This window comes from Haemaphysalis longicornis, unplaced genomic scaffold (assembly GCF_048455015.1).
Source record: "Haemaphysalis longicornis isolate Haplotype H1 unplaced genomic scaffold, Haemaphysalis longicornis Haplotype H1 scaffold_5, whole genome shotgun sequence".
NCBI classification, from domain to species: Eukaryota; Metazoa; Arthropoda; class Arachnida; order Ixodida; family Ixodidae; genus Haemaphysalis; species Haemaphysalis longicornis.
This window is the reverse complement of record NW_027526385.1, coordinates 27516161-27542921: the sequence shown is the minus strand read 5'-3', so window position 1 is coordinate 27542921 and position 26761 is coordinate 27516161. Positions and strand designations below refer to the sequence as shown.

The following is a 26761-nucleotide window of genomic DNA, read 5'->3' as shown; positions in this document are numbered from 1 at the left end:
TTCCTGCCACAGACTAAGGGCGCCTGTGAAACTGATGAGGCTCTTTTCTCATTTTTTTTGTATTTTATAGGAGCGGTGCGCCGTCTATCACTCGCGCATCCGGCCGTGCGCCCGCGCGCAGCGGCTGGTTTCAGTATCGTCCTCCGGGCGCTTCCCGCTTTTTGCGCCCGCAAAACTGATGTCTATGTGATTTCGATTCACTCAAAAGGTACCGGCTTGTTACTCTCTCGTTTTTATTTAGCATTTTTCTTGTGTTACTCATGAATAAACCACATGTACTTAGCAACACAAACGTTTTTTTTTTTGTCACTTTATGGTCACCCTAAAAAAATTACGATAATTTTTTCTCGAAATAGATTCACCCAAAGAATTTAAATCGGCAATAACAAAAATCGACCCTGGGGGGTCGCATTTGGCGAAAAAATTCGACCCTCAAAGGGTTAATCTCTTCGCTGATGGCGATGTCAAGTAGTGTAGGATTCCATTGCATTGTCAGGTACCTCCGGCGCAATGTGGCCATACTTGAAGAAGGATAAAAAAAAAAACGGGAGTTTTTGGAAGATTTTTGTTTTGCTCGTACAGTCGCACAAAACCATCAAAATTCGGGTGTCTCCCGGATAATTTGGGAAACCTGGCAGCTATGCCTATATATTCCAGTTGTGTGGAGAATCCTTGGACTAGCTGCGGTATATCTGTAGTTAATCAAATACTGTAAATCAAAGAGCCCCACTGTGTTGTGTGCTAAGAAGCTTAATTAGTCATCCATCTTGGCAGGGTGGAATGGCTTGTGATTTTTATCCTGTTCACTGCCGGGGCCATTGCAGGAAGATAGTGGTGCACGATACGCACCCTGAGGTGTTCCAGCTGTTCCTGGAGTACCTCTACCGGGGCTGCCTGGACTCCCCCCGCCAGCTGACCACCGAGCAGCTGGTCGAGCTCATGCAGCTGGGGGACCGATACGAGGTGAGGGGGACGGAGGAGTAACGTAATTGACTGGCCTAGTTGGTGCAGTAAAACCTCGATGATACGAATCACGCGGGACTGCGAAAAATATTCGTATCGTCCGAAATTCGTATGAACCAACACAGACCAAAAAATTGAGCCCTAAAGAAAAGTTTTAGTTTATTTCTTTTCTTTTGCATGAAGAAATCCGTGACGTTTTTCTGCTTTTTTTTAACCTCGATGTCGCCGAGCGGTCCTTTCTAGACTTTCGTCTCCTCACACGCGGTGCCTAAGCTCACTACAGGAGCATTTTTGCACACGATTCGGGTGCGTCGGCGATGCGCGCGCGATATTTTCGCGCCTGCGTCGGCAATTCCGCACCTCAGCAATTCCGCAGGAAGATTTAGGTGGAATGTAAAATTTTACATGTTCTTTTTTTTTTCCCTGGGCACTCGTCAGGTGGACATGCTGAAGCAGATCACGGAAGATGCCCTGCGCGACCACTTGGACGAGGACTCTGCCCTCTTCCTGCTCAACCTGGCTGACCAGCTGAATGCCAGGAACCTCAGGGTGAGGGGGTGTCTTCTTGACGCATTTATTCCTCGTGGCCATCCTATTTGTGGTTAAAGCATGATATTAGGAATCCTCAAAGACGTATAAATTATTCTGAGTCTCTTCTATTAAGGGGGCAGACTGTTCTTAGAGCTATTTTTTTTATTTACTAACCAATTTTAATGAAACTGCACTGTGTTATAGAGTTTTTTGTGCTGATTTCAAATCTGCCATTAGATTTTTTGTAAGTGTATTATATTTTGAGTTAATTAATGATTAATTGCCATTATTTTGGGTCACAGTTACAAAATAACCGTTCCATACAGAATGGCAATTACCACGTGGCTAGGCAGACAAATGACTAAAGAATACAACATAGGAAGAACTTTTTTGATTCAGCTATTTTTGGCCGTTTTACAACACAGGCAACTTCGCTCCTCCCGCGCTCTGCCAGAAATGGCTTGCAGGTGGGGCCAATTGAACACAATAATAATTTTCCAAAACCTCCATTTGAAAAATTTGTTTCCAACATTGTATTCTCCACACATTTCAGTATCAGAAGCAAAAAGAATTACAGTTGTACCTGCTCTGGGTGCCAAGATATCTGAGGATGAAATGCTTGCTTTGCATTGCAAGAAAAGTGTCGTTTCACGGTCGAATTCTGCACTAACAGAGCTGTAGAGTGCACTTTAAAATGCTATTATAATATAATAACAAGAAAATATGGTGCCTTCTGATGAAGAAATTTACAGACTGATAGAAAAATGGCCGTGGAGGATAAAAATGCCATTTTTCAGAAAACACTTTTTTTGACCGTTTTTCGGCCCCAAAGACCCAACTGCCCCCTTAAGGGGTGCCCACTAGCGCAGGTTTTACTTTTATGCACAAACATGACAAAGTCAACCTTCTTTCCCTGAAGTGCTTTGCAATCTTTCTGGCTGTGCGGCACAAGTGCTGGAGATGCTTGTTGTGGAACGTGCTGTCTTTTGGCCAACAAGCCCATTCGATATGCAGAAAACGTTTAGAGCTCTTGTCCCATTCCAAACTTGTGTCGTCACTCTTGGTCAGCCTGTAAGCGACGTCCGGTTAACGTGCACATTTCTGTTGACTTGCTGTGGTGCCGTTCTACAACCATGAATTCTTTTCCACGTTGTAGGAACGCATACTTGGCTGCTTGTCAAGTCATGTTCATGCCTGTAACACTTAATCCACACCACTGAAAGTGAACACTTGGTGCAGCCACTGTTGCTGATTGAGGACAAAATTGGACGATACAGAGGTGCAGGAAAGCAGACACAAGTGAATGCCGTATTTTCGTACATCTACCCCGCACCAAAAATGTGAAAATTTACCACTAAAGCTGTGATAAAGCGGTGTCGGCGCGCGCGATAAGATCATCACTCAGCGAAGTTTTCCTGCACACTTTAGCCAGCTCAACCACCAGCTTATTAAACATCATCGTTGTTAAAACAATGTACACAAAAAGGTAGGGTACAGGAGACAGGTGTTGCCGGGCACATACAGGCAATAAAAGGAAGTTTGCAGTTGATGTGTGCGTCTTTATTGGCATTGTGGAAGAAACCAAAAAATAGATAAAGTACACAAAGGGCGTGATATATACTTCTTTGTATATATATCTTTGTTTGTATCCAGAACTCAGCCCTCGAGTTTGTGGCCATCAACAAGGACGTCGTGAAGAGTGATGGCTACTCGGATCTTCCGGAGGACCTGCAGACCGAGATTATGGAGACGATAACGTGGTTCGAACTGAGGTCTGAAACTGCCGTTTCTCTCTCCCTCTGCCTCGCGTTTATTTGTAAATTTACCACATTGCTGGCATGTTTAACCTGCACAACCTGCGGATAAAAGAGCAAAAAGTTGATATTAAATGTGAAATGGGCAAAAATCTATATATTTTGAATGACGAGGCAGCCTGAAAACGCATTGCAAACTAGCATATACGTCAGCAGTGGTCACAAACAGCACATGGTGCTTTGAACTTCACCAATTGAACTTCACCATTTTTATTGAAGACTTGGGCTAATTTATGTGGAACGATTTGCGCTACATGATGTGCTTGTGGGCATTTTCACAGTGGTTTCTTCCCCCCCTCCCATTCAATGCCAGCATATACAGTGTAGACTGCTTATAACGTATGTCGCGGGAGCCGCAAAAATCCGCACTATAAGCGGTACCGCACTATAAACAGAACATGTGCAAATCCCATCACATCGCCATCCACTTTTCATTAATTCTTTATTTATCATCACTCAAAAGACGGCCTCTTAAAAATAGCGTCGTCATCTTTATTTCGCCCTTTTTTTCCACATCAGACGCTACTGCAGGCTTTACAAGCTGCTGCGCAGTCTTACAAATCGCGAGCGCGGCTTTAACTTCTTTGTGTGTATGTTTCGAGGGAGCGCGTCTACGTTTCTTAGTTTCTATGAACGGATGCCGCCTGACAACGTGATAACACAAGCGGGATTATCCTCTTCTTTTTTTTTTTCACCCCAGCTTGCGTTCGCCATGCCAAAGGCGGTTGCTTATCAGCACAGCGTAAAGGAGGGGAAACCTTTGGCTCGCTATCTCTAGATGTTCGAAAAGTGAAAGGGCGGTTGCTTATCTGCAGGAGGTTATAATAGAAAGAAGTTACCGCGCGAGGAGTGGGGGAATGCTGGGGAGTGGAGGGGCTCACTATCTTCCGAGGAGCGTCAAGCAGGGACAGTTGTGGTTATCACGTGCGCGCAAATGACACATGCGAACTAAACGGTACCTTATTACTGCCAATAATGACAATAGCCAGTGCTTAAAAAATTATTCGGCGCACGTTAAAGATCCCCAGGTGGTCAAAATTAATCCGGAGCCCTCCACTACGGCGCGCCTCATCGCCTGCGTTGCGTCGGCGCGTTAAACCCTACAATCAATCAATCAACCTTATTTTGTTTTTTTCTATGTCAAAGTGAGAGGAGAGCAGGGAGTGCAAACTGCGTGCTATGGCTGAAACCCTCTTTTTTATTCTTTCTCGCAACCTTAAAACAATGCCCCAGCTGGGCCAGTTGATCAGTGGACCCGCCACAAAACTGCACAATAAGCGGTATTGTGCTTCGGGCAACCGCATTATAAGTGGTAAGCTTATGCATTGCCTTCTATGGGAGGCCTACCGGTGGCCGGGAAAACTCGCTTCATATCCGGTCCCGCATTATAAGTGGTTACGTTGTAAATGGTCTGCACTGTATCTACATCATTTTTCCACTTTTTTTTAACGTCCCCATTGTATCCTTCAAACGTCCAACTCTTTCAGGAGTTCTCAGCGCCCAGAGGACGTCATTCCTTTTGGTTGCCAGTTCGAGCCAACGAGCCCAAGCTCAGCATCGTCCAGTCTGCTGGACATTGACGAGTTTGCCTCTGCTCTGAGCATCTCTGGAAAGGAGACCGACGCCACACAGGTTAGTCGTAAAGTGTAGTTAAGTACTGCAGCGATTTAGTGGGTGCCTACCTCCTTTTCTATCCCCCTCTTCCCACACCAGTAATCTCCGGTGTTTCCCTTCCAAGTAAAAGAATTTATCTATCAATCAATCAATTCGATCATTTTTCACTCCAGGCAGACCAGGCTGCGGCCCACTCCAGCACGTGGAGCTCCCTGGAAGAGCTTCCGCTGACCCAGGACTCCGCACAGCTGGAGGTGTGCGTGGAACAACTCCGAGACGTCGTCGGCGAGGCGGTTCCACGCGAGGCACTAGTTCAAGTCAGCCTCGCTGCGGACTATGACGTCAACCGGGCACTCAACTTCTTTTTCGCCTGAGGAGGAGGCTTTGGAAGAGCGACTGCACCCGGTATCGTCAATAAAAGGAGATAGTTGCGTGTCTGTAACCTCGCTACGCCAAAGCTCCAGTTTTAGTTCTACAGCACTAGCTTGAATCACTCGCACAGTTGACCATGACGTCGATCAATGCCTCGCTTCTTTCTGGTGGAGTGTGGTGAAGGGCAAGGCTTTGAAAGGAAGAGCGTGGGTACTAGTACGAGTCCTTGGGGAATGCCGGAAGACGTATCCCTTCTTCTGGGTGGTGTGCCCTCGCTTACGATGATCCGAGTTGTCCGCTAACCGTGTCGGTACGTCTTTTCTGTTCCCAGCTCCCCGTTATTCCAGTCTTTTAAGCTACTTGCACCATGATCACGGTTAGGCAGTGAGAGAACGCCCTCCGATTTCGTTATTTGCTGGGGTGAGGCTGCCGCACTGTGTTGTTTGGGTATAAGAACGAAAAGAGTAGAGATGCCTGCTATTGTTGGGGTTGTTGGGAAGGGAAGGTTGTGGTAAGTTGTATGCTGTGCGGTGAAGAGTTGCCTAGGAGAACTTGCCGGGCTGTAGTTTGAAGCAGGTTTTTAGGCTGCAATTGATTCGTGAAGAACTAGCCTGAATCAATGCACAAAATGTGTATTTTTGTTTTCCTACAATCAATATTTTAGGGTTGAATGCTGAAGGCACAGTTTAATTGCGTTTGCTACCGCAAGTGGAGCCTAATATTAAAGGTAAAATTATACATCAAGGCCTGTACATCAGGCCTTGATGTACAATATTAAGGTAAAATTAAATAGGTATCAAGGCCTGTGTTTGTATGAAAAAGAAGCAAGAATTTTATACAAGCTTCGCAACTTTTAACATCTGTTGGGTTATTATTCCAATAGTTAAACCAGGTCAGTGCTGGGCATCAGTGTAATCGAGGTGCCTGTTTTTTTCCGAAGACTTGAGGGTTTAGTGCGAACTGCATGACACTAGTCACTCATTTCGTGGCACTGGAAACGTGCTCATGAGTTTTGAGTTCGGGTGAGAACTGAATTCATTGATTCGTTGTTTGAAAACGGAGTGTCGAATGAATTAAGAGTGAAGATGAAAGCGCTGGTGACCTCGTTACCCTGAGGATTAAAAAAAAGGCGAGATTGTTTTCCTGCAAAAGTTCACCATGCAGAATTTAACCAGTGAACTTTGGGTCTCTAGCACTTGGAATGAGTATAGTTTGTGCAATCCTTCTCGCTTCATTTGCGAGGCGTATTGTATAAGTGTGATAATCACCTCTTGGTATAAGAACATGAAAACCTCTGCCTTATCTGCCAGGCAACCTTGAGTGTGACAAAGCTTGTAGCCTTTTTTCCTTTGCTTCTTTTTAGAGGCCATAGTTTTTTTTATTATTTACCTTGTCGAATTGTGATACTGCACTTGCCTGACCTGCACTTATCTTCAAGGTTGAGTGAGAATTGTTTGCACGATGCACTGTTTTACGGCTTTCAGTACTTCAAAGATGTTTTCTGTCTGCAGGAAATGACAATGTCTACACTTCAATTACTTTTTTCGACTTGGGCTACCTAATAGAAGTTTCCAGCAGTAGCTTTCATGCACCGTTTGTAAGACAACACTTTGAGGAATCATTCTGAAGGCCTTGGCACTCCTTTTCTTTGCTTCTCACTTGGTATTGTTCACAATGATGGGCTGGATATAGTTATCATGGTTAAGGTGTGCAAGAGAAGCGAAGTTAGGAAGTCTTGTCTTTACAACAGCGCAGCTGTCTGGTTCTTCGAAGATGAGTTAGTGTTTGACCATGGCATCGATCAATGCCTCATTTTTTTCTGGTGGAGTGTGGTAAAGGGCAAGGCTTTGAAAGGAAGAGTGCAGGCACTAGTACCAGTCCTTGGGGAGTACCGGAAGATGAATCCCTTCTTCTGAGCAATGTGCCTCTCAGAAGAAGACCTCTCTTGTAGGCATGGAAGTGAAAGTCACAAATGAGGCATCTTATTTACGCAATGCTGGTATGGATAGTTACTTATCTATCTGCATAACGTTTAGGCGTCTGCAGCTGGTCTGGTAACCACTATGGGAAAAGTTCTTTAATTGATTTTCACTTTCAGTGGCGTCTACTTGTAACGTCCGCTGCACTACTCAAAATGTAATCACTGGAACACTGCTGTTGAGGTTTGACTGTGGGGATGTTAATGTTGTGGTGCACTTTTAAAGATAAGTTCTTCAAGGTCTACATATGGCTGCTCATAGGTTAGACGAGATTGGTGGTCAATTCACCGCTTGTTGGTGGTGTCTTGTACAGTTGCCCGTTACAGCTAGCAGTAGCATTTTACTGCAGGCACAAAGGTTCCTGCTGCCTGTCTCGAAAGATGGCATGTGTAAAAGCGCAAGCATTGCCTTAATAAAATTACACGGCTTCTTTTTCCGTTGTGGGAGTCAGTGCAGTGCCAATGGACCCGTTGTCATGAGAGATTTATCGAGAGGAATTTCGAACGGCTTGCTCTTGTGCGAGGCTAACTTGTCCTGTCATTCCAATAGTGTATCTCGCTTTTGTCTTGCGTCTTCGGAGGGGAAGAAAGTTTGCTGGCAAGGCTTAGGTTACAGCGCCACAGGATGCTGACGCAGGTGTCTCCTAGGAGTGTTGCGTGATTACAGGATTTGGAGATCCGTCACATAGCCTGATTGATTGATTGATTGATCATCCTGACGCAGTTCAAAAAGCGCCGAAGTCCCACATTTTTCGGCGCATCTCGCACGTCGTTGTTTATGAAGTAACCTGTGGGTTTGTCAGGTGTTAGTGTGCGTGTGTTTCTGAATATTTGTGCACCGGCGATTCTTCGTACGAAACCCGTTCCCGTATCTCTTTGTACGTAAATCCATAAATGTTCATTGCGTGTCGTGCATTTGAGCAGGGCGCACCTAAGAAGGCGTGAAAACAGAAAGAACGAATGGAAAGGAGAACAGCTGGTTTTGAATGATGTGTTCTGCAAATGCATTCTTTGCAAGTGTAAGGACATCCCGGATAACCCCTGCACATTGTACACTTGCGGCGTCGATCAGCCCTCTTTCCAGGCTTTCACTCTTGGAGGCGTATTGGTGGTTCACTTGACCCAGTAATGACCGCTGGGGGTTCCTTTTTGCATACACAAAGAGGAGCATTGTCCTTTCGATTCTGGTGCGAGAATTTAGAAAGTGGACGTGTGCGTGAGAGTTACTTATCGTCGCTGGTGTTTGATTTTTTTCGGACACTTTTTCCATAACCCCGTTTGTACTAGCTTTAATAAAGCGAGAACTGTGAAGATGGTAAACTGAAAGGACATTGTAGAATGGGATATTAGTAAACTAGCGATGCCACGAGAGCTTGCGATAACGGATATCAGACAAGACGGCTTCGCGAGCTCTCTCTGTAGCCTTACACTGTCACTGGCCATTGATGAAGTCAGTTGCGTGTGCATTTGTGTCCCTCAGACATCATCAACCGCTTCTAGTTGTCTCTCTTGCGTGCTTTTCGTGGTGTGACTGATCACGGTGCTTGTTGGAAGAAGGTTGATTAATACCCCTGTCATATGGCAGATCTAATGACATTTAGAGCAAATGTCATTTGCTCTAAATGTCATTAATTCGGCGCTACGCGAGAATACCGAACGACATTTGAGGCGAATGACATCTAGCGGATAACTGAGGCCCCGGACCTCAGTTAGCACCCAAATGAGTAGCCTCGACAGCAGTGGTGCAACACTAAAGAAAGTTCAGTAATAAACCAAAGAATACTGTTTCTAGAAACTCTCAGTAAAATTTATATTTTCCTCTTCGTGTGGTTGTTCATCAAATAAAGAAAGACAAACAAGTACTAACAAAAAAGAAAATCTCATCCCCAGTGCGCGCGCTAGCCTAATACAGATTTTTTACGGGCTTGTCTCGGCTTATGATGTCTACTGATGTCACCCAAACCGGTGATTTTCTTATTTTTATTAAAAAAATCACCATTTGTTAAGGTTTTAAAAAAGATGTTATGCGTGAAAACATTCTAGATGCGCCTGAAATATAATTTTGCGGTTTTGCATGCTCGCTAATGGTCGCTGCTGTCACTCCCAATTGACCTTTGTTTTGCCGTGTAGACCCGCATGGCCGAACCAAATGTCATTAACAGCTAAAGCCATTCGCTTTGAATGACATTAGATTTGCTGTGTGACGGGGGTGTAAATTGGGGTGTCAGTGTGGTAGCTTCCTTTTCTAAGCGCATGGTCGATGACAGTAGACTGTGTGTAAGTGAATGCAGTTCGTGCATTTCATGAGTTGCTTATACCTCGCATTGTGATGATGAATGGTCGTATAGCCTGTTATGCTTACTCCGATTTGAGTCGAGTGGCTTACGAGGTTGGGCAGCAGCCATTGTGTTAGGGCCTTGCGAGATGCACGTTTTTTCTAGCCTCTATTTCGACGCTTTGCTGAGGCCGTGTGAAATGTTTTTAGTTCGCCTGGCACGTGGTTTTTGTTCGTGTGATACGAAATCTTGCCACGACAGTTTAAAAAGGGTCCGACGGCGGACTCTTATTATTAAAAAAACTTTCTGGGACTTGAAGATGTGAAGGTTGATCAATTTCACCGTGATGGGTGTAATTTTCTCGCTGTGACGCGATGATGGGTTGGCAACGCTGAAGAAGCGAGCTTCGACTTGGTTCCAACCGTTGGCCTACCACATAAAGCTCGGTTAATAGCGGAGCCATTTATTTGTAACACATTCCTAACATTTGTTTTATATAGTCAACGGAGGAGTGTGAAATAGCTAAGTACTATTATCACGCCGAAGAGCATCTTATGTGGTGAAAATTTCGGAAAGTTTTTTTTAGTTTTGTCTCGAGGCCTTTTGTGGTTTTTTTTAGCTCCTCAAACTAAATTTGCACGCAGTGTGTTTTTATTGGGCTTTATTTTTTAACCCTTTGCACACCGATTATTTATTTTTTTATTCTGGCATGTACTGTCGTGGTATCTCCACCACAACGCAAAGGTAGGCAAATTGCATTTCAATGCTTTTCAGCTTTGCTGAGCACGGCATTTCTTTTTTAGCCTCATTGGCAATGTTTTTGTGCCACTGTTTTTCTATTTTTCTCATCAAACCTTACGTCATCTAGGATTTTCATGCTGTCGGCCCCTAAAATTGAACTTCCCCAACATCACTAGCTGAATATTGCTGTCGACCCTTTGCGTCCTGGGTGCCTGGGATGTATTTTGTACTGGCTTACACGTATCCACTCTCCAAAGCTTGTGCTGCAATAGAGCTGTCATTTTGATTCTGCCTAGACGTGCTTCTTTGCAGCAGACGTCTTTCGTGTGAGTTTCCAGGACACAGAATTCTTTACATTTTGTCGGGGCAAGGTGTTCCAGTGTTCAACAGTGTCTGCCTTCAAATATGTAGTAGCGGTAGTGCGCGCGTGTGCATGTTGTGGAGCAAAAAGTTGGTATATACATCATTTTGGCGTCGGCAAGGAGTTTCAGGTAAACGGGCCACGTTCTTAGCGGCTGATGAATAATTATATATACAGTTGTTGTCATTGTTCGGGCCTTTATGCGCTCTTCCTGTGTCTCGCGGTTCCTTCCTTTTTTTTATAGACTTGTTCCTTGAGAACAACCACAATAGGTGTCGCACGTAAGTCTTAATGATTCAGGAATAGTTCGACACTTCTTATCAAGGCGTACCGTGTGCTGTGATTTTTTTCGTCGTCTTCGTTTTGTAGCGTAGCTGCGTTTTTAAGTTTTTGCTGTCGCGAAACAAAAACCCGCATTCCATTTTTGCACTGCGTCTTGAGCTGTTTTGCAGATACGAACCTGTTAAAACGAGAAACGTTTGTTGTTGTTGTTGTTTCGCTGCGAAGAGACTCGCGATGCTAGACAATCTAGTGGTTTAGCGCATGCTTGGCTTCTTTGTTGATGCGATTTGAACTTTTTAAGACTCACAAAGCCTGCCACGAATCTCTCGTTTTGCCTTGGAAGATCGCTTGGAAGGTCACAGACGGCTTGGCTTTTGCGTGTGGCTTAGATAGACATCAGGCAGCCTTTCTTAATTGTATGTACAGTCTGGCTCGTTCCTGGCTGTAGCCGACAAAATCCAATGGAGCTGTGGGATGTTCCTAGCCACTGAGTGTTGGATGCATTTTGGGGCTTTGGATGGATACCCGGGTAAGCGGGGAAAAAAGCTGACAATAGCCGCCTGGTTCCTTCATAGCAAAGGAGAGGGTTTTGAACAGATCGGGAGGTGGTGAGGGGATTGAACTGTAGGCAGATGCTAGCGTCCTAAAACATAATGCCCGCACAAACGGTCGAACCCCAGCACTGCCTGCCTTGCTTGGTATGATGATTCCGCATTACAAAGTACAGTGTAACCCTCATGAAACAAAGCTTGAAGGAGAAGGACAAGCGAAACGAATTAAAGTGCTCCACTATCTTAAGTTGCATTTAACGAGAGCTATTGCACGCTAAACCCCAGAATAGTTTTTGTTTCAATTTTTTTCGGTTGCTTAAACCAAGCAACTTGTTTGCCGGTTTGCCATAAATGCAGTGTGGTCAAGTTTGCCAAGAATCTCCTGTGGTAAGCGTCTGGCGAAAAAGGGGTGAGGGAAGGGTTTTAAGATTCCGTCAGGTTCCTTTTGTTGCAAGCGTACCGTGTTTTTGTGAAATGTTTTTGCAAAATGTTGTATTGTTGCAGGTTTTACGCAATGTACGATGCAAGAAATGTTGAGTTTAGCGGATCCGTTTGCTAAGCTTTCGAGATTTTATTGTGCTGTGTGTATTAACGTGCACTATGTTTGTTAAAAAGTTCACCAAGTTGCTTGCTGGAATGGTTGGTACTGGTACACTTAAAGGAAATTAGTGTTGGAATTTATACCTGTTTCGTATGTAGAACATCTGGGAGATGTTTTCAAGACATCTTGAAGACGATTTTATTTACCTAATGCAGCTTTTACACTAAGTTGTGTGTATCCGAAGCTACTTCTGTTGAGGTTTTCGTCGAGTTACTTGACCGAGTAGCGCTGTCACACTTCAGGAAAGTGAATGTTATTGCAATTTTTACTTGTGTTATGTGTAGGATGTCCTGGGGATGTTGTGAAGATGTTTACATTCACCTATTGCTGCTCTCGCAATAAGTTGCTTATTTTTTGTTCGGACTGTGTTTCATGTGAAGAGCTGCTTTACTTTAGGGAGAACTTTAGTCTTGTTGTGGGCATAAAGAATCTGTGAATGCTTTTTGTGTGAATGTTAATGATGTGAAAGGAACGCCTGTGCTTTCATTTTTTTTTTCTTTTTACCGACAGTCTGACCTACGAAAGCATTGCCGTTCAGTCAAGGTTCTTTTTCATTTAACTCACATTCCCAAGAGCCTAGCAGATGTTGTGTAGCTTCTTCATTGAAGCCGAATGTTTTTTTCATGCTGAATTGCTTCTAGTCCGATGAGATTCCACAGTTCTGTATTTTGAAACTCAAAGCAGTTTTTTTTTGTGTTATCATTGGACTGGCAATGGTTGTTTTTATGTAAAAGTGTTGTTTGCAGCTTGACAATGAAAAGGAGCAATGTTTTCGCTGTTTCACATGTTTAGCCTTTATGTAATCATCCACTGCTGTTGTAGCTCATACTTTGCATATATGTTGCTGGTAGGTTGCTACCCTAAGGTTGCACTTTTACAAACTTGCTTGCTTGCACATACAGCTATTGCAGTCATTGTTGCCAACAGATGTAGCAAAATATGCTATATATAGCTTCATTCTTGTGCAATATCCTCTACCAAAGGCAGTTTATTTTGCGAGCTCGGCTTGGCAAATTTTATCTCATTTATGCATAACCTGTAAAGACCTTCGTCAATAATCTAGTCAGCTATTTTACTATTACTCTCGGGGGTTTGCATTAAGCAACAAACAGCACATATTATTTTTATCGTAAAGACATTTAAAGCGTTCAATGAAAATAGCACCTCGGTTTCATCCAATTACACATGCATTGTGTTCTTTCGTTTCATGCGGGCCGGCTAAAAAAAAATCCTGCATAAAACGTGTAAAACAAACTTTCAAGTTAAAAAAAACTTCTGACACATGCCTGCTGTGAAATGGCAAAAACATGCATTGAAAGCAGCAGGGCTGTTTTTGAAAGCAAAGTGAGGCTGTTTGAACGCGCGCGATCCACTCTACTAATCGTGTTTGAATTTCCCGCTTATTGCGATCAAGGCCCACAGTTTTGTCGTTGCATCCGCTGGATTGACTCGGATTGATACGATGTGTACGGGCTTCACTATTCCTCCACGTGGCACTGTTGCTTCTTCTCCCAGCCTGGCTACCGAGCCGAGTCTAGCAAACTTTCCGAGGTGTTGAGTGTGATTTATACCACGTCGTACCCTCTAACCAGGGCAGTCCGTCGACCCTTTACGATACTGATAAATAAAGGTACTGTGAAACTGTTCTACAGAGAGTGCCGTTTCTTCCTCTTTCACAAGGCATGGCTTTAGTGGGCAACATTTACTTGAATTAGAGCATGTAAATCGCTCTTGTTGTAGTCTATAGTTTATATAGTAGATTATATAGTCTATACTGTACTCTATAGTCTATACTGTATTCTACAGTCTATAAAAGTCAGTATAGTCTATAGTGTACTCTATACAAGTCTATATAGCCTATACTGTACTTTATACTGTCTATACTGTACTCTATAGGTCTATAGTCTATATACAGTCTATACTGTATTCTAGTCTATAAAATTCAGTGTAGTCTATACAGGTCTATAGTGTACTCTATACAAGTCTATATAGCCTATACTGTACTTTATACTGTCTATAGTATATGCAGATAGTACAGTCTATAGACTGTACATCAAAACTTTGAGGAATTGTGCGTCTGGTTGATGGCTCAATCAGTTCTAGACCTCGATTTAAAAATGGTGGCAGCAAAGTCTAAAGTGATGTAAAGGAGTCATGAAGACAAAATACAAGAATAGTTCATTGAAAGGCTGCCTTGTCCTGACACTAATAATACCAGTGTTATATAACAAACTTACCATGCAGTTAACATGGATAACTATGCCTTCAGTGCTGGCCTACATTACTTCACTATAGCATGAAATTTGAAAGTTTTTTAATATTTTAGTTTTTCTGATTAAAGAAATGTTTTTGGCGGCTGGAACACAGCTGAGTGAGTAACCAAAGGCTAGTTTGAAACTGAACAAAGTTGTTATGGCCCCTTTAAGGGAGGACATGGCTCTTAAATCAATGTCTTTCAATTTTGAAGTAAACTCCAAGGTTGTAAACTCTCTGAAACTTCCGAGCCTTGCACCTTTTTTCTCACTAAACTCAAATATGGAATTATTTTTTGTGTCATTTAATTAGTTGAATTAGTTTGTCATTTTACTAGTTAATTAGTTGCCAATATAATCGGAGATTAGCCATTTTTGGAGGAACACTAGACAAAACAGCAAGCCATAAAACTGTAATCTTTATATTTTCCTATGCTCTGAACCCTGGTGAGTACAATAAGACAATCACTTTTTTTGATGCACTGCTTAGAACTAATTTTGCAGCTCATTAAACTTTGGTGGCATCAGCGACAAGGAACCATTTCGAGTGCCCATTTCAAACACCAAGGTTTAATGAGCTGTAAACCTAGTTCGGAGCGGTGAATCAAAAACCGATTCTCTTATTGCACTCACCAGGGTTCATAGTGTTGGAAAATGTGAAGATTACAGTTTTATGACCAACACAGCTTTGTCTATTGTTCCTCCGAAAATGGTTAATTACCTCTAATTATCTTGGGAACTAATCGACTCACTCATAAAATAATGGCATATTTGAAATCAGTGGAAAAAAAAGCAGCAAGGCTGACAAGTTTCAGAGAGTTTACTTAACAATCAAAGGAAGCTGTTTTAAGAGCAGTGTCCCCCCTTAATGGGGCAGGATTCAATTCAATTTTCAGCTGCAATAAGTTTTGAGTGACCCGTTTCATTTCCACGACCGTTTTGTTTTGAAGGGTAGATAGATGACATCAAGCCGTGCAGCCAGACCAGATGTCCAGTGCAGTGAGACGATACGCTTTCATCCCTCTTTGAAGGCCAAATTTATTCACAGAAAAAAAGGAAGGCCGTACAAGTTCGCCACTTTTCAGGGGCCAAGCTTATTCACAGGGCAAGGCAAATCAACAAAGTTGTACAGCTACAACAATACCACAGGACACGTCGTTTTTTGGCTTGTCTGACACAAGCTTCTCAACTAAAGTTACGGCTGCGAAATTAACAGGACCACCTTAGCTTTGTCCAAGTAGGGAGTAAGACATACAGATGCCACATTCCTCAAGCAAGTTTACTGCACTGTTTTACGCAAGCAGTAAGCTTCACTCACAGCCACACACTTGTGTTCCAGCAAAATAAACCACTCAGCTTCTTGTGGAAAGAGTTTGAATGCATTTTGCGAGAGAAAACACGAACTTGAATGCACACACACACACGCGCACACACAAAATAACCAGTTCGTGCCTAACCTTTGAGGTTGCAATATCAAACCAACAATAAAGCTCACCAAGGAGTCTCGCTGATGTTTATTACTTCACATCGGAAAGGAACATGACTTCAGAGAAAGACGACAACAAAAAAGTACACCTTCAACCTAGCACACATCACTAACCAAAACCGAAAAAGAAAAGGTACAAGAGTGTACAAATAAAAAAGGGGGAGGAAATCGCATTCTAATGTTTAGCCGTTTTTAGCAGCATGTGTTTTTAGCATATGCTGTTTAGCATTTAGCATATGTTCTCGGATAACCTTGCATGGTGGGTAAAAACACGTCGCTATGAAATCTTTGGCTCACAATTGGCACCATTCAACAGAACCCTCAAACAACAAATGAAAAAACCTAATGAGTTCATTAAATGTAAATGCCCTTGGTGGCGGTATAACCTGCGTAAAAGGTAGAACGGAAAGAAAGTGCTGCAAAACAACTGACAAAAATTCATCCCGACACGAACTATAACTGCTTTGCAGTGCAAGCATTTTGTTATGTCAGCTTTTAGCCAACTTAATACTTTCAAGGAACCATGACGACAAAATGCGAACTTGGTGCATTTGAAAGGTTGCCTCGTTAGAATAACACAGGTACCACTTTTGGGGCAAACTCCACTTAAAGGGGGGCCATGCAGACAAAACACAAGTTTCGTTCATTCGAAAGGTTGCCTCGTAGAATCATACTGACCCCACTTTTAACGCACACTTCGCTCAAGTAAGCTATATAATGAGGAAAAAAGGGACTGGCCATGAGATCACTAGTGCATTTCCCGCAACAAAACCTATGACTCATATGTGCCCAGTTGTGCAATTGGCTGAGGCCGGCAAAAGCAAACGCAAATTAGGCAGAGCTTGCAAGCTTGCCGAACAAGCTATTTGCGTTTAAATTTAGGGTACGTTCTTTTTATAGCAGCAAGAATGGTGGGGTAAACAGTGGCAATTAGGAAAGTACAGCACTGCGGGGCTTTGGGGTAGTTTTAGACGACCCTGGCCGATTGACACAGGCAACGGTGTCTTACGTGACCATATTTGTCGAGCGAGCACCATGTTTCACGAAAAGATTATTTGTTCCATGAACAAAAACAAGCCACGTGTAAAAGCAACCGCAGCCAACGGTCCATGGCTGAGCATGGTGGCGCCATCTGGGAGGACTGACTGCAAGCAAGGTTGCAGAGCCGAATGACGCAGTGGAAGTTCGTTTTAACACACGCCGTTATGACTTCATTGCAGACATCACAGAAACCCACAATTTGGCGGGAGAATCAAAATTTCAACCTAAGTTTATTAATTTCTCAGTGAATACAGCATTGTTTGCTGCCAGACAAGTGCTAGGGGCACTATAGAACACGAAATCTTGCGAATAAGACAAACTTGTATTTTGTTGTCTGCGTGGTCCCTTTACATAAGCTAAAAGGCTAACAGAGAATAGGCATGCGACTCACCAGCTATTTTCTTGCACCAGTAAAGATCCCCAGGAGGTCAAAATTAATCCGAAGCCATCCACTACGGTCACCTCATAGCCCACGTGTATCTTCCACACATTATTAAGCCATCAATCAGTCAACAAATCAATTCAATTACGGTCCCTAAAAATGAGGCTAATCTGCCATTCGGGGCCCCTTAGCCGTATCCATTTTAGGATAAAAACTCGGTGCTGCTGCAGTTGACTGACGATTGATTGTCACGCTTACCGCCATGAAGTGCGATCACCAATCTGGCGCGATAACGTGCAAAAGTTTTGAGATTTTCGCCGACGCTCGGACTCCTTGATTTACAGTCTCGGACTCACCACAAATACCGTATTTACTCGATTATAAGCGCCCCCCTTTTCCCACAATAGCGATTCCCAAAGTGAGGGGGCGTGCTTAGATTCTAAAAACCTAAATTAACCCCCCTCCTTCCTTCCTCCGCCACTTTTTCTTGTGGCCGTATCTCGACGAGACTGGCGCAAAGAATAAATGTTTTACTTTGCAACCATTCAAGAGAGAAATAGGTACAGGCAGTGAATCCACTGCTTAGATCTGATATTCAGTAACCTTTACTACCATTCAAGTCCACCAGGTCATCTTCTGTTCCACTGAAGTGGTTTGTTTTTGAAAACTTCAGGCTTGGCCACAATATCAACTCGCGCCCGCTTCCACACGTCTAAAATCCACCATGCGAAGGTAGCTTATAAAAGGGGGCGCTTAGATTCACATGCAAACTTTTTTTCCAATTTTTTTTCCCCGAAAGTAGGGCAGGGTGCTTAGAATCGCAAAAATGCGGTAGTTGACATGTAGCCCGAGGATTCTTGATGTCATAAAAAATTCAGGGAAGCTCATAGTAATGTGCAAGACTTGAGGGTAGCGAAGCTGTACGCAACCTTCATGACCATCATGACGGTTTAGGTCCACGATTGCAGCCGATTTGCTTGTTCATCGCTGCCGCAACGACCTTTACTCCCATCACTGTTGCTATAAGTGCGAGCTTCTTTCATTTTTTTGGAAGTGATAATCATTGGACATCACCTTGGAGCAGCGTGCGCTGTGGCGCGTCTTCCTCGTTCCGAGCAAGTGTTGTTGCCACGATTATGGTGAACACAGGAGCTCTTTTTTTTTTTTTTTTTTTTTCTGTTTTTGTGAATCTCGGCCAATTTTCCTAAGTGGGTATGCTTGGCTTGAAAAACATGCGCCAGGGACGCTGGGAGGTCGCAGCGAGGCATGCACACACAGGCACTCAGCATTTCTTGCTATTTTTAACTCCGGACACGAAAAATAATGACTGGCTAAACAGCGTCACTGTTAAAAATATACAGGAAAAAAAATGAATGTCCGACTGCTTGTCGGGGAGTCCGTTGCGAGTACGAGACTAAATTGAAGAGCCCAGCTATCAAAATTTTTCAAATTTTGGCGGAGATTTTGCTTATCCCTGGATGCAAATACGAACAACACTTTTGCTCTCTTGTAACGTCCACAATGCAAAAAAAGCTCTGCTTAAGACGAAGTTAGGATAATACGAACACATTTTCACGGTCCTTTCGAAGTTCATGTTAATGGGAATGTAGTACAATTAGAAAGCCTCTGGTATTAAATAATAAATTACAGTTACGTCGCTGCAACAAATTGCGATGAGCGAGGGCCTGCTATGATCGTAAAATAGCCAACATAATCAACACTGCAGAATCGCAGCCAAGTTTTCCCGCATCCCAAATAAACCTTAACGCACACGCTGCCAGCACTCTGACTGTTTTGAAGAAGAAGAACTCCGGCAATTTTTCTCAAAAAGCATGCAGCCTGTTCGCTACAACAAATTGACCCTGGAATCAAAATATCCAAACTCAAAATTGACTGGTTACTGGCTCACAGATGAATTTCAACCCAGGCCGCTCAAATCAGCGAGTTGCACATGTCAACTGTCCTATCGGAATTCGCCTTCGCACTGTACCGTCTAAAGCACTGTGACAAGGAACGCATAAGCAACTGTAGCTTACAAAAAGGCTTGAGCCAGAATTACCAACGATTTGACAGCAGCTTAAAAAGTGGTTAGTTCACGCGCAGTAAGACATGCTTGATGGTAACAGCCCGCTCTTGCAGCCCTACCAAACAGTTTCACCCACACGCCCACAATGATTACTTGCACATTAAAGAAGCCACGAAGACAAAATACAAGTTGGGTTTATTAGAAGGGCTGCTTAGTCCCGATAACAATGATACCAATATCATCACACTCTTTGAACAAATAACGGAGATATTAAGGAAAACGTGTGAAGCAGTCGCGACCCCCCCAGCCAATTTCCCGCAACTTTTTTACGCCGTCACAGAACCTTGTTTGTGCGATTGGCGGCCGCCTAACTGACCTGTCGCGACGACACATGACTGGACGTCTGTAATGGGGCCTCTAGTTCCACTTGACCGCATCACTTGAATGCTAATGTGCAGTTAATGCATTAAAAATTATGTTTTATTGTTGGCCCGTATGACGTCATTCTTGCTCATAACACGTCAGTCACTGTGGCGCAAAATTTGAAAGTTTTTAAATACTTCTCGCTTTTTTTTTTTCGTTAAAAAAACATCTTTTGCGGCTGTAATGGAGTTGAGTGAGATACTGAATCCTAGTTATTTCAAATTAAACGAAGTTGTATTTTCTCTTCATGGCTCCTTTAAAGTCCCGTCACAAACGAGCATTGCAACAAAAAAAAAAAAAAAGAGAGAACAGCCAGCAGCTTAAACTTCTGTGCAGTGATAACCGAAGCTGGTGGGAAACCATGCACACAATTCAAATAACTACAAAAAGACAGGGCAGGCGTCGCCTTGACTAACCAGTACAAACAACCGCGAACATTCAAAACACTCAACATTATGTGGTTGGTTGATTTTCGGTGCACTCCATTCCATCCAAGTTTCAAACAATGCTGGAATCCTCATTCCCCGCGTAGTGCAACAAAATAACGTTGCACAATCGCTTGTGGTTCGGTCAGACCTTATCCAGTCTCTAAACGCAAATCGCCTGAGAATGCCTTGTTTGAAACTGAAGCAATGCTAGAGTAGCTTTTAATCTACAAAAGGGCCTCTTCAAAGCAAAAGGAAAAAAAGACTGATGATAATGTCCACTCGGGGCAATTTTGAATGCGACAATTTTCAAGGGCATAGCAGATTGTGCGCTGTTAATGAGCAGTGCAATACGCGATTCTGCTGACAATTACCGGCTCCATCAAGACCGAAATTCAGCACATTCCTGCTTCCGGCTATTGGCTTCAATCGTCCAAAACACCATTACATTAATTAAAAACAAGCGGTGAGAAAAACAAAAGGCAGTGTCTATTCTCACGGCAGCCGTGAAAATTGCCGCAGGAAATTTCTCACGGCGGCCGCCCGCGATTGGCCTGCCATGCTTCTGTTGAACCAGCCGTGAGAAATTTCCTACCATGATACTCACGGCTGCCGTGAGAGTAGACACTGCCAAAACGAAAAAGATACAGTGGCACGGAGACATCAGACATTGTCACCCCTGTTGAGACAATCTACTCACATTCCCCAATCGCTTCCGTTTTCGAAAGCTCTGCGTTGTTAGCCTCAATCCAAAATGTCGCCTACCTTAAGGTACTGCCGCACGTGCAACCAACAATCCCGGCCGAGGTCTACCAGCTGCTTCCGGCCGTCGGCTCGCTCGTAGCAGGCAACCTCGTGTTTCACCACGCCCGCCATCCGCATGAAGTCGTCCATCTCGACGTAGCTCTTGAGGCTGTGCTTGATCCTGGCAAGCGCCTCGCTCTCGTCTATGGACGCGAGCTCCTGGATCTTCATTGCGAGGCCCGGGTTGAACGAGACCAGCTCCAGAGCCGCCGCGCAGTACTTGTGGCTTGCCGCCACACCTGTGACGAAGTGCGCCGCGCGCGTCACCAGCGAGAAGTTGCGCCGTATCGTGTCCTCCACGGCGAACCAGTCCGCCCCGAGCTCCCGGCGCTTGCTGAGGCGCATGCACAACAGCGTGTAGTTTTCGGAGAAGCGTGGCGACAGCTTCCGGATAAAGGACACGATGGACCGGTGGTCGTCCGGGTAGAAGGCGAGGTCGCAGAGAGTCCGGCTGTTGAGCACCATGTCTGCGAGGAGCTGCGTCTCCGTCTCGTTGAAGCACAAGCCGCCGATAAACAGCCGACGAATGCTCATGTTGGCACACATGGCGTCGACCAAGTCGCGCTCGGGGCGGTCCGGCGGGTTCCAGTTGCCGGAGTCGAGGAAGAAGGTGAGCTCGAGTTCGCGGAGCACCGTGGTGCCCTTGATGTACTCGGCGACAAGTGTGCTGACCTTGCTGTTGAACAGCTCCTGGCTCACTCGTAGGCAGAGCGAGGTCACGTGACTGCAAGACGGCAGCAGGCAGAGAGTCTTGTGCAGCGGCTCGAAATCGTGGAGGATCGTTGAGTCGACACTGATGCATGACAGCTCTTTGCACTTCGTCAGGGTCACAACTGGGTCCTGGATCACGTGGTGTATACCCAGAAAGAAGCGTTCCTTGATGCCAGTCTCCCGGAGGGCCTGACACACCTCTGCCACGTCCTTCCGACGGATACGCTCGACTGTCACCTTCTTCAGTGATGGGTTACCCGCCAGGGCTTCGAAGAAGGACCGGCACTCGTCGGCATTGAAGCAGGACAGGTCCAGGGTGAGCGATTCCAAAGACCTGTTCTGACCCAGTGCAACAAGCCACGGCCGAATCCGGCCCGACACCTTGCCGAAGTTCTCCATGTCGTGCATCTCACAGTCCGACTGCGAGTGCGGCGCCCGCTCGTACCAGACGCAGCCGACCATGTTGAAGCTCTTGAGCGTCCGGTTCTCCGTCAGCAGCTTGGTGATGAGCTGGATGTTCTCGTTGTCCAGAGAGAAGCGCACCAGGTCCAGCTTGGAGAGCGTCTTGTTGCTGAACAGCGCCCGGATGATGAGCCGCAGCTCGATGACGTTCTTCAGGTAGCGCGACGTGACACTCAGCGTGCGTAGCGTCTGGTTCTCCCTCAGGTAGTCGGCGAACATGAAACCGCATTTGGACGACACGGGCGTCAGGATGCAGGTGTTGAGGGAGAGAGAGGTGATGGACGAGTTGCACTTGAGACCCTGCAGGATGACCACCGCGTCCTGCCTGCCGATGTGCAGGTGGCTCATGATGAGCGACGTGAGAGACTTGGTGGCCGCCAGGAAGTTGGACAGCGCGTCCAGGAACGTCCGGTCGAAGTGCACCTGTCGGCACTCGAGCTCCTGCAGGCGGCCCAGGTAGGGCAGCGCCCCTGCAAAGCTCTGCGACGCGTTCGTGTCCATGGTGAGGAGGCAAAGCTTGAGTCGTCGCAGGCTAGGGCTCTTGCGCAGCGCGTCGCATATGAGGCGGTGGTGGCCCTTGAATATGTAGCCGTTCAGGTCCACCGAGACGATGCATTTGTGAAGCGTCAAAAGGCGATGCAGCAGCGTGGCTGCGCGGTGTTTGTGTTCAGGTTCCTCTAGGGGAACGTAGGCACCGTGCATTTCGACGAGCGAGAGCTTGGCCGGAGACAGCTCCCTCAGCTCGAGTCCGACCTGCCAGAAGAACTCGTTCCACAGGGAAAGGTCGTTGAAGACGTTGCACATCTGACCGTCGCCGCTGGTGCATCGCGCACGGTAGTCGAGACTGGCGCCGGTGAAGTAGCTTTTGGCCGAGCGGAGGTTCGCGGAAAGCACGCCCGACGGCCTCTTCGGAGCCCCGCCGTAGTCGCAGGCGTCATCGCGTCGACGTTTGCACCGCGGCATAGTGGCTGCGTGGGTGAGAAGAGCGGCTATGCTGTGCCTATGCGCTCCCCAGCTGTTGGCTCCGATAGCGCACGCCGAGCAAAACACGGGGAAGCTGAAGTTGTTTACGTTTGATGTGGCGTCGCTTTTCAAGTCATTCTTGAGGTGCGGAGAAGTGCGCGTTTGCCGCGATTGAGTTGGGCGACGTGGAATTTAGGAATCTGTCGCCGAAACTTAAAGCAGTCACAAGTTAGATACCGATCTACTGGCATTATCGCAAGCCCAAGCAAGCAACGCTACGGATGCAGCCATGACCGCCTCCGCTTCGTTGCCAGACGCCACACTCCGGTTGCCAGCGGCGGAAAACGGTTCGATACAGCTGTTGCACATTTTCCCTATTTTAGCGGATATTGTCACGGAAGGTATATTTTACTGTGCCACAAAACATGTAATGCATATATCTGCGTTGCAAAGTGAGTATAACGACCTTTGTTGTGTGCAATAGAGCGATTAGCGGGGAAGACTCCATTTCTAAACCCGCGGCAAATTCGAAAAGAAGGTTTCGGTCTCCAAAAATCTGCCACTACTACAACAGCATTCCGCGACTTGTGTAACGTCCGCGATCGAAACAGCACATTTACTGCAGTGTGACCCCTTTATAACGTTGATGGATCTCTGCTTGACGGTGGAAGGTCAAAGAGCGTGCATGCGTGCGTGCGTGCGCGTGTGTGTGTGCCTGCGTGTGTCACACACGCGCATACATACATATATTTGCGCCCTTCATTTTGCCTTTTTGTGGTAATAAAAACCGGAGTGCGTTTTCATTCGGTGTTTGAATAGTTTTTCACTGAGGTCGGCTCTGGCTTTTTCAACTGTAACTGTAATTATATCAGCTTTTATCCACTTCAATAATCCTTCGTAATGTCATTAGCAAATATTATTTGGTTAACGAAGAGCAGCAGTACTTTCTGCACGACACTCGAAATGCACTTGCAGACGCCTTCACGGGTGATGCAACAGCTATTTAATCCCGTTGCAGAGTTGCGTAGTAGTGTAGCGGCAACAAGAAGAGAAGAAACAAAGGAATGGAAAATTAAATAGCGATTAGCCTTGGCACCGGGGACGTGTGCTCTGGCAAAATGACTCAGGCGTACTCAGCGTCGCACTTAGAACCACTCCACGCAGTTTTTTCTGAAGCCACGACTTGTCTAATCGTACCGAGCCCAGGGGGGAGAGGCTCAAGCTCTACCAGCACTCCCCCCCCCCCCCCTCCCTTCCAGAGGCTACGCGTTTTCTGGCGATATTTTTGCGGTGTAAAATTCTCAGATAAATTCTGCGCATTCTTTTCGTAAATAAGAGTGGTTTGGTACCTTTTAGGTCGGTTAGAGGTGACCTGCGACCTATCGACATGTTCAATTAACGTTCCCCACCGCACCGGAATTGTCGGGTTTGTACCCATATTTGAACGGAATATCGCCTTCCAGAGTGCATGTCAACAAGCCAGTAAGAGAAAATTAGCTAACCCTTTGCGATGGACTGAGGAACTTCCAAAACCGGGAAGGTGCTTGGTACTTGATCAGCTCGCCAGGAAGTAGAGTGGGCATAGCATGGCCCCATTCACCGATCCCCAGGCATTGGGGCGAATCTCCTTCTGGCCATCAAAGCCTGGTACTTTCCTACGTAACAGCCGGCGCCTATATCACTCATCTGGGCCCAATTCTGTAGTATATTTGCAGCGCTGTGCCTTTTGGGTGATGCACACACAACTTCGTTTCGGCTGGCCTGTGCTTAGAACACTGCCCGGGTAGTATTTTAGATTAGTGGTTCTCGAATGGGGGTCCTAGAAGCCGTCCCCGAAACTCCCCCCCCCCCTCCCCCCATTCTATTTCCCTTTCTCCCGAACCTTTCTGGGTGTGGAAAAGAGTACATTCGCTGCACGACTTGTATGAACAGGTGCCGTCAGAAATAATTGGAGCGGGGGAGCTGTGGCCGAACCGCTTTGGAGCGCCGTGTAGCTACACCGGCGGCAAACGAAAGGAGCAGAACACGCATGCGCGCCTGCCGACGGTGAAAGCCCATCCATACTTCTCGATGCACTTCTTTTAACGCGGCTTCCAGCATTATCCGCAGCATACTGGTCTCAGCGATGGCGCTGATAGCAGATGCAGTATCTGGCAGCATCACTCACCCACTTTCAGCGCGCGCGAGCTGCTGGAGAAGCTTCGCAATCGCAGGGATCTGAAGTGACAATTTTGATTTTCTAATATTTTTACGTGGTTCTGCTATCAGCGCCATCGCCGAGACCATCGTGCTGCCAACAACGCTCGTAGCCGCGTTTAAAGGAGTGAGTTGAAAAGTATTGAGGGGCTACTGGTGTTGGCAGGCACGCATGCGTGTTCTGCTCTTTCAGTTTACCGCCGGTGCAGCTACACAACGCTCCTATGCGGTTCGGCCACAGCTCTCGTGCTCCAATTACTTCTGACGGCACCTGTACGGCACCATTTCTCGGCGTAGCACAGGTTTGAAGGTCGGCTTTTTGCACAGCACGCCAGCTGCGCGGAAAAGCCACCAGGCGCACGGAAGGGAAGGACTCTGGTACAGGTTTGGTGACTTTTACCTGCAAGAGTAAATTGCCTGAGAGTATGGCACCCAGCAGCATAAAAGTCAGACGATTCCGCCAGGCCCACAATGATCCCAGCACTTCCGCATTTCAATTTTTCAGCTATATCTTATCATTTGAAGCTCATCTGTGCTCCGAACACGGGTCTTATTTAGCTTTCTAACAATCAATGGGGTCCCCGAAAATCCACGCACAGGGCCTGGAAAGTCCCTGAAAACTCTTGGATGTTCGTAATATAAACCAGTGTGAACCTTGAATTGAAGTAGTATAGATAAATGCAATTATGAACTTGGGAAAGGGGGGGGGGGCATATTTGTCCAGATCGACAAAATATGACATTTTTTAACGTGGAAAACTGGGCGTGTTGGTACATAATCTAGGCAAAACAGCGCAAAAAAATACAAGGACAGAGAGAGATACACGACAGGGACTTCCCTGTCGTGTATCAGGCATTTCAGCGCAGTCCCTGTCGTGTATCTCTCTGTCCTTGTATTTTTTTGCGCTGTTTTGCCTAGATTATGTACCAACACGCCCAGTTTTCCACGTTAAAAAAATGTCGTCATATTAGGTGCGGAGTGCCTTACGACCAAACAATGTCAGTCCGCGTCCGTGCGCATAACATTTACAATCGCAAAAAATCACGCAGGCACCGGCAGGATCCGAGCCTGTGTCTGCCAGAGAGAGCTAGTGTCAGTTACCGTGACTTAGTATCCGAGAGTCAAACGGCTTACTCCCTCGCCTGTAACGGTGCGGAGTACCTTAGGACGGCGGGCGCCACCAGGTGGCCTACAGCGAACGGTCGTGTTCTGCATGGGCTCCAGAGTTTTACTCAGAAGTGCTGTAATTTCGTTCCTTGGGCCAAAGCGGATATCACGGTCATCGACAGCTAGGCTTCGTGCACCGGAGGACACTATTTCACTTCCCCGTGAGTGCGAATTCAGCCAACTTACGGCAGTTTTGAACCACGGCAAGCTAGGCCTCGTCCCAGCGGGACTAGGCTTAACAACGGGTACGACCAATGCCGGGTACGACCGCCGACGCAGGGGACCGCCCCGCCGTGCTCCCGAGCACAGACGCAAGTGAGACAGAGGACAACTTAATGC

General features: G+C 45.9%; 2 protein-coding genes across 2 annotated transcripts in view; one reads left to right on the top strand and one right to left on the bottom strand.

Moving 5' to 3' along the window:
• LOC144137990 (uncharacterized) overlaps nt 1-13730 on the top strand; it is a 38100-nt gene extending 24370 nt beyond the window's left edge. Inside the window, exons 16-20 of the mRNA XM_077670021.1 lie at nt 825-963; nt 1402-1512; nt 3148-3266; nt 4796-4940; nt 5096-13730. Of these exons, the coding sequence (XP_077526147.1) occupies nt 825-963; nt 1402-1512; nt 3148-3266; nt 4796-4940; nt 5096-5296 (715 nt within the window). The 3' untranslated portion in view covers nt 5297-13730. The remainder of the gene's footprint in view (nt 1-824; nt 964-1401; nt 1513-3147; nt 3267-4795; nt 4941-5095) is intronic.
• A 1607-nt stretch (nt 13731-15337) lies between these two features.
• LOC144137989 (uncharacterized) lies at nt 15338-23398 on the bottom strand. Its single transcript, XM_077670020.1, has one exon. It carries the CDS (start codon nt 23057-23059, stop codon nt 20864-20866), a length of 2196 nt encoding a protein of 731 aa, XP_077526146.1. The 5' UTR covers nt 23060-23398; the 3' UTR covers nt 15338-20863.
• Between the last annotated feature and the right edge of the window lie 3363 nt (nt 23399-26761).

Excerpts from the sequence above, each read along its gene's own strand:
- LOC144137989 (XM_077670020.1), bottom strand. The coding sequence starts at position 23,059 with ATGCCGCGGTGCAAACGTCGACGCGATGACGCCTGCGACTACGGCGGG.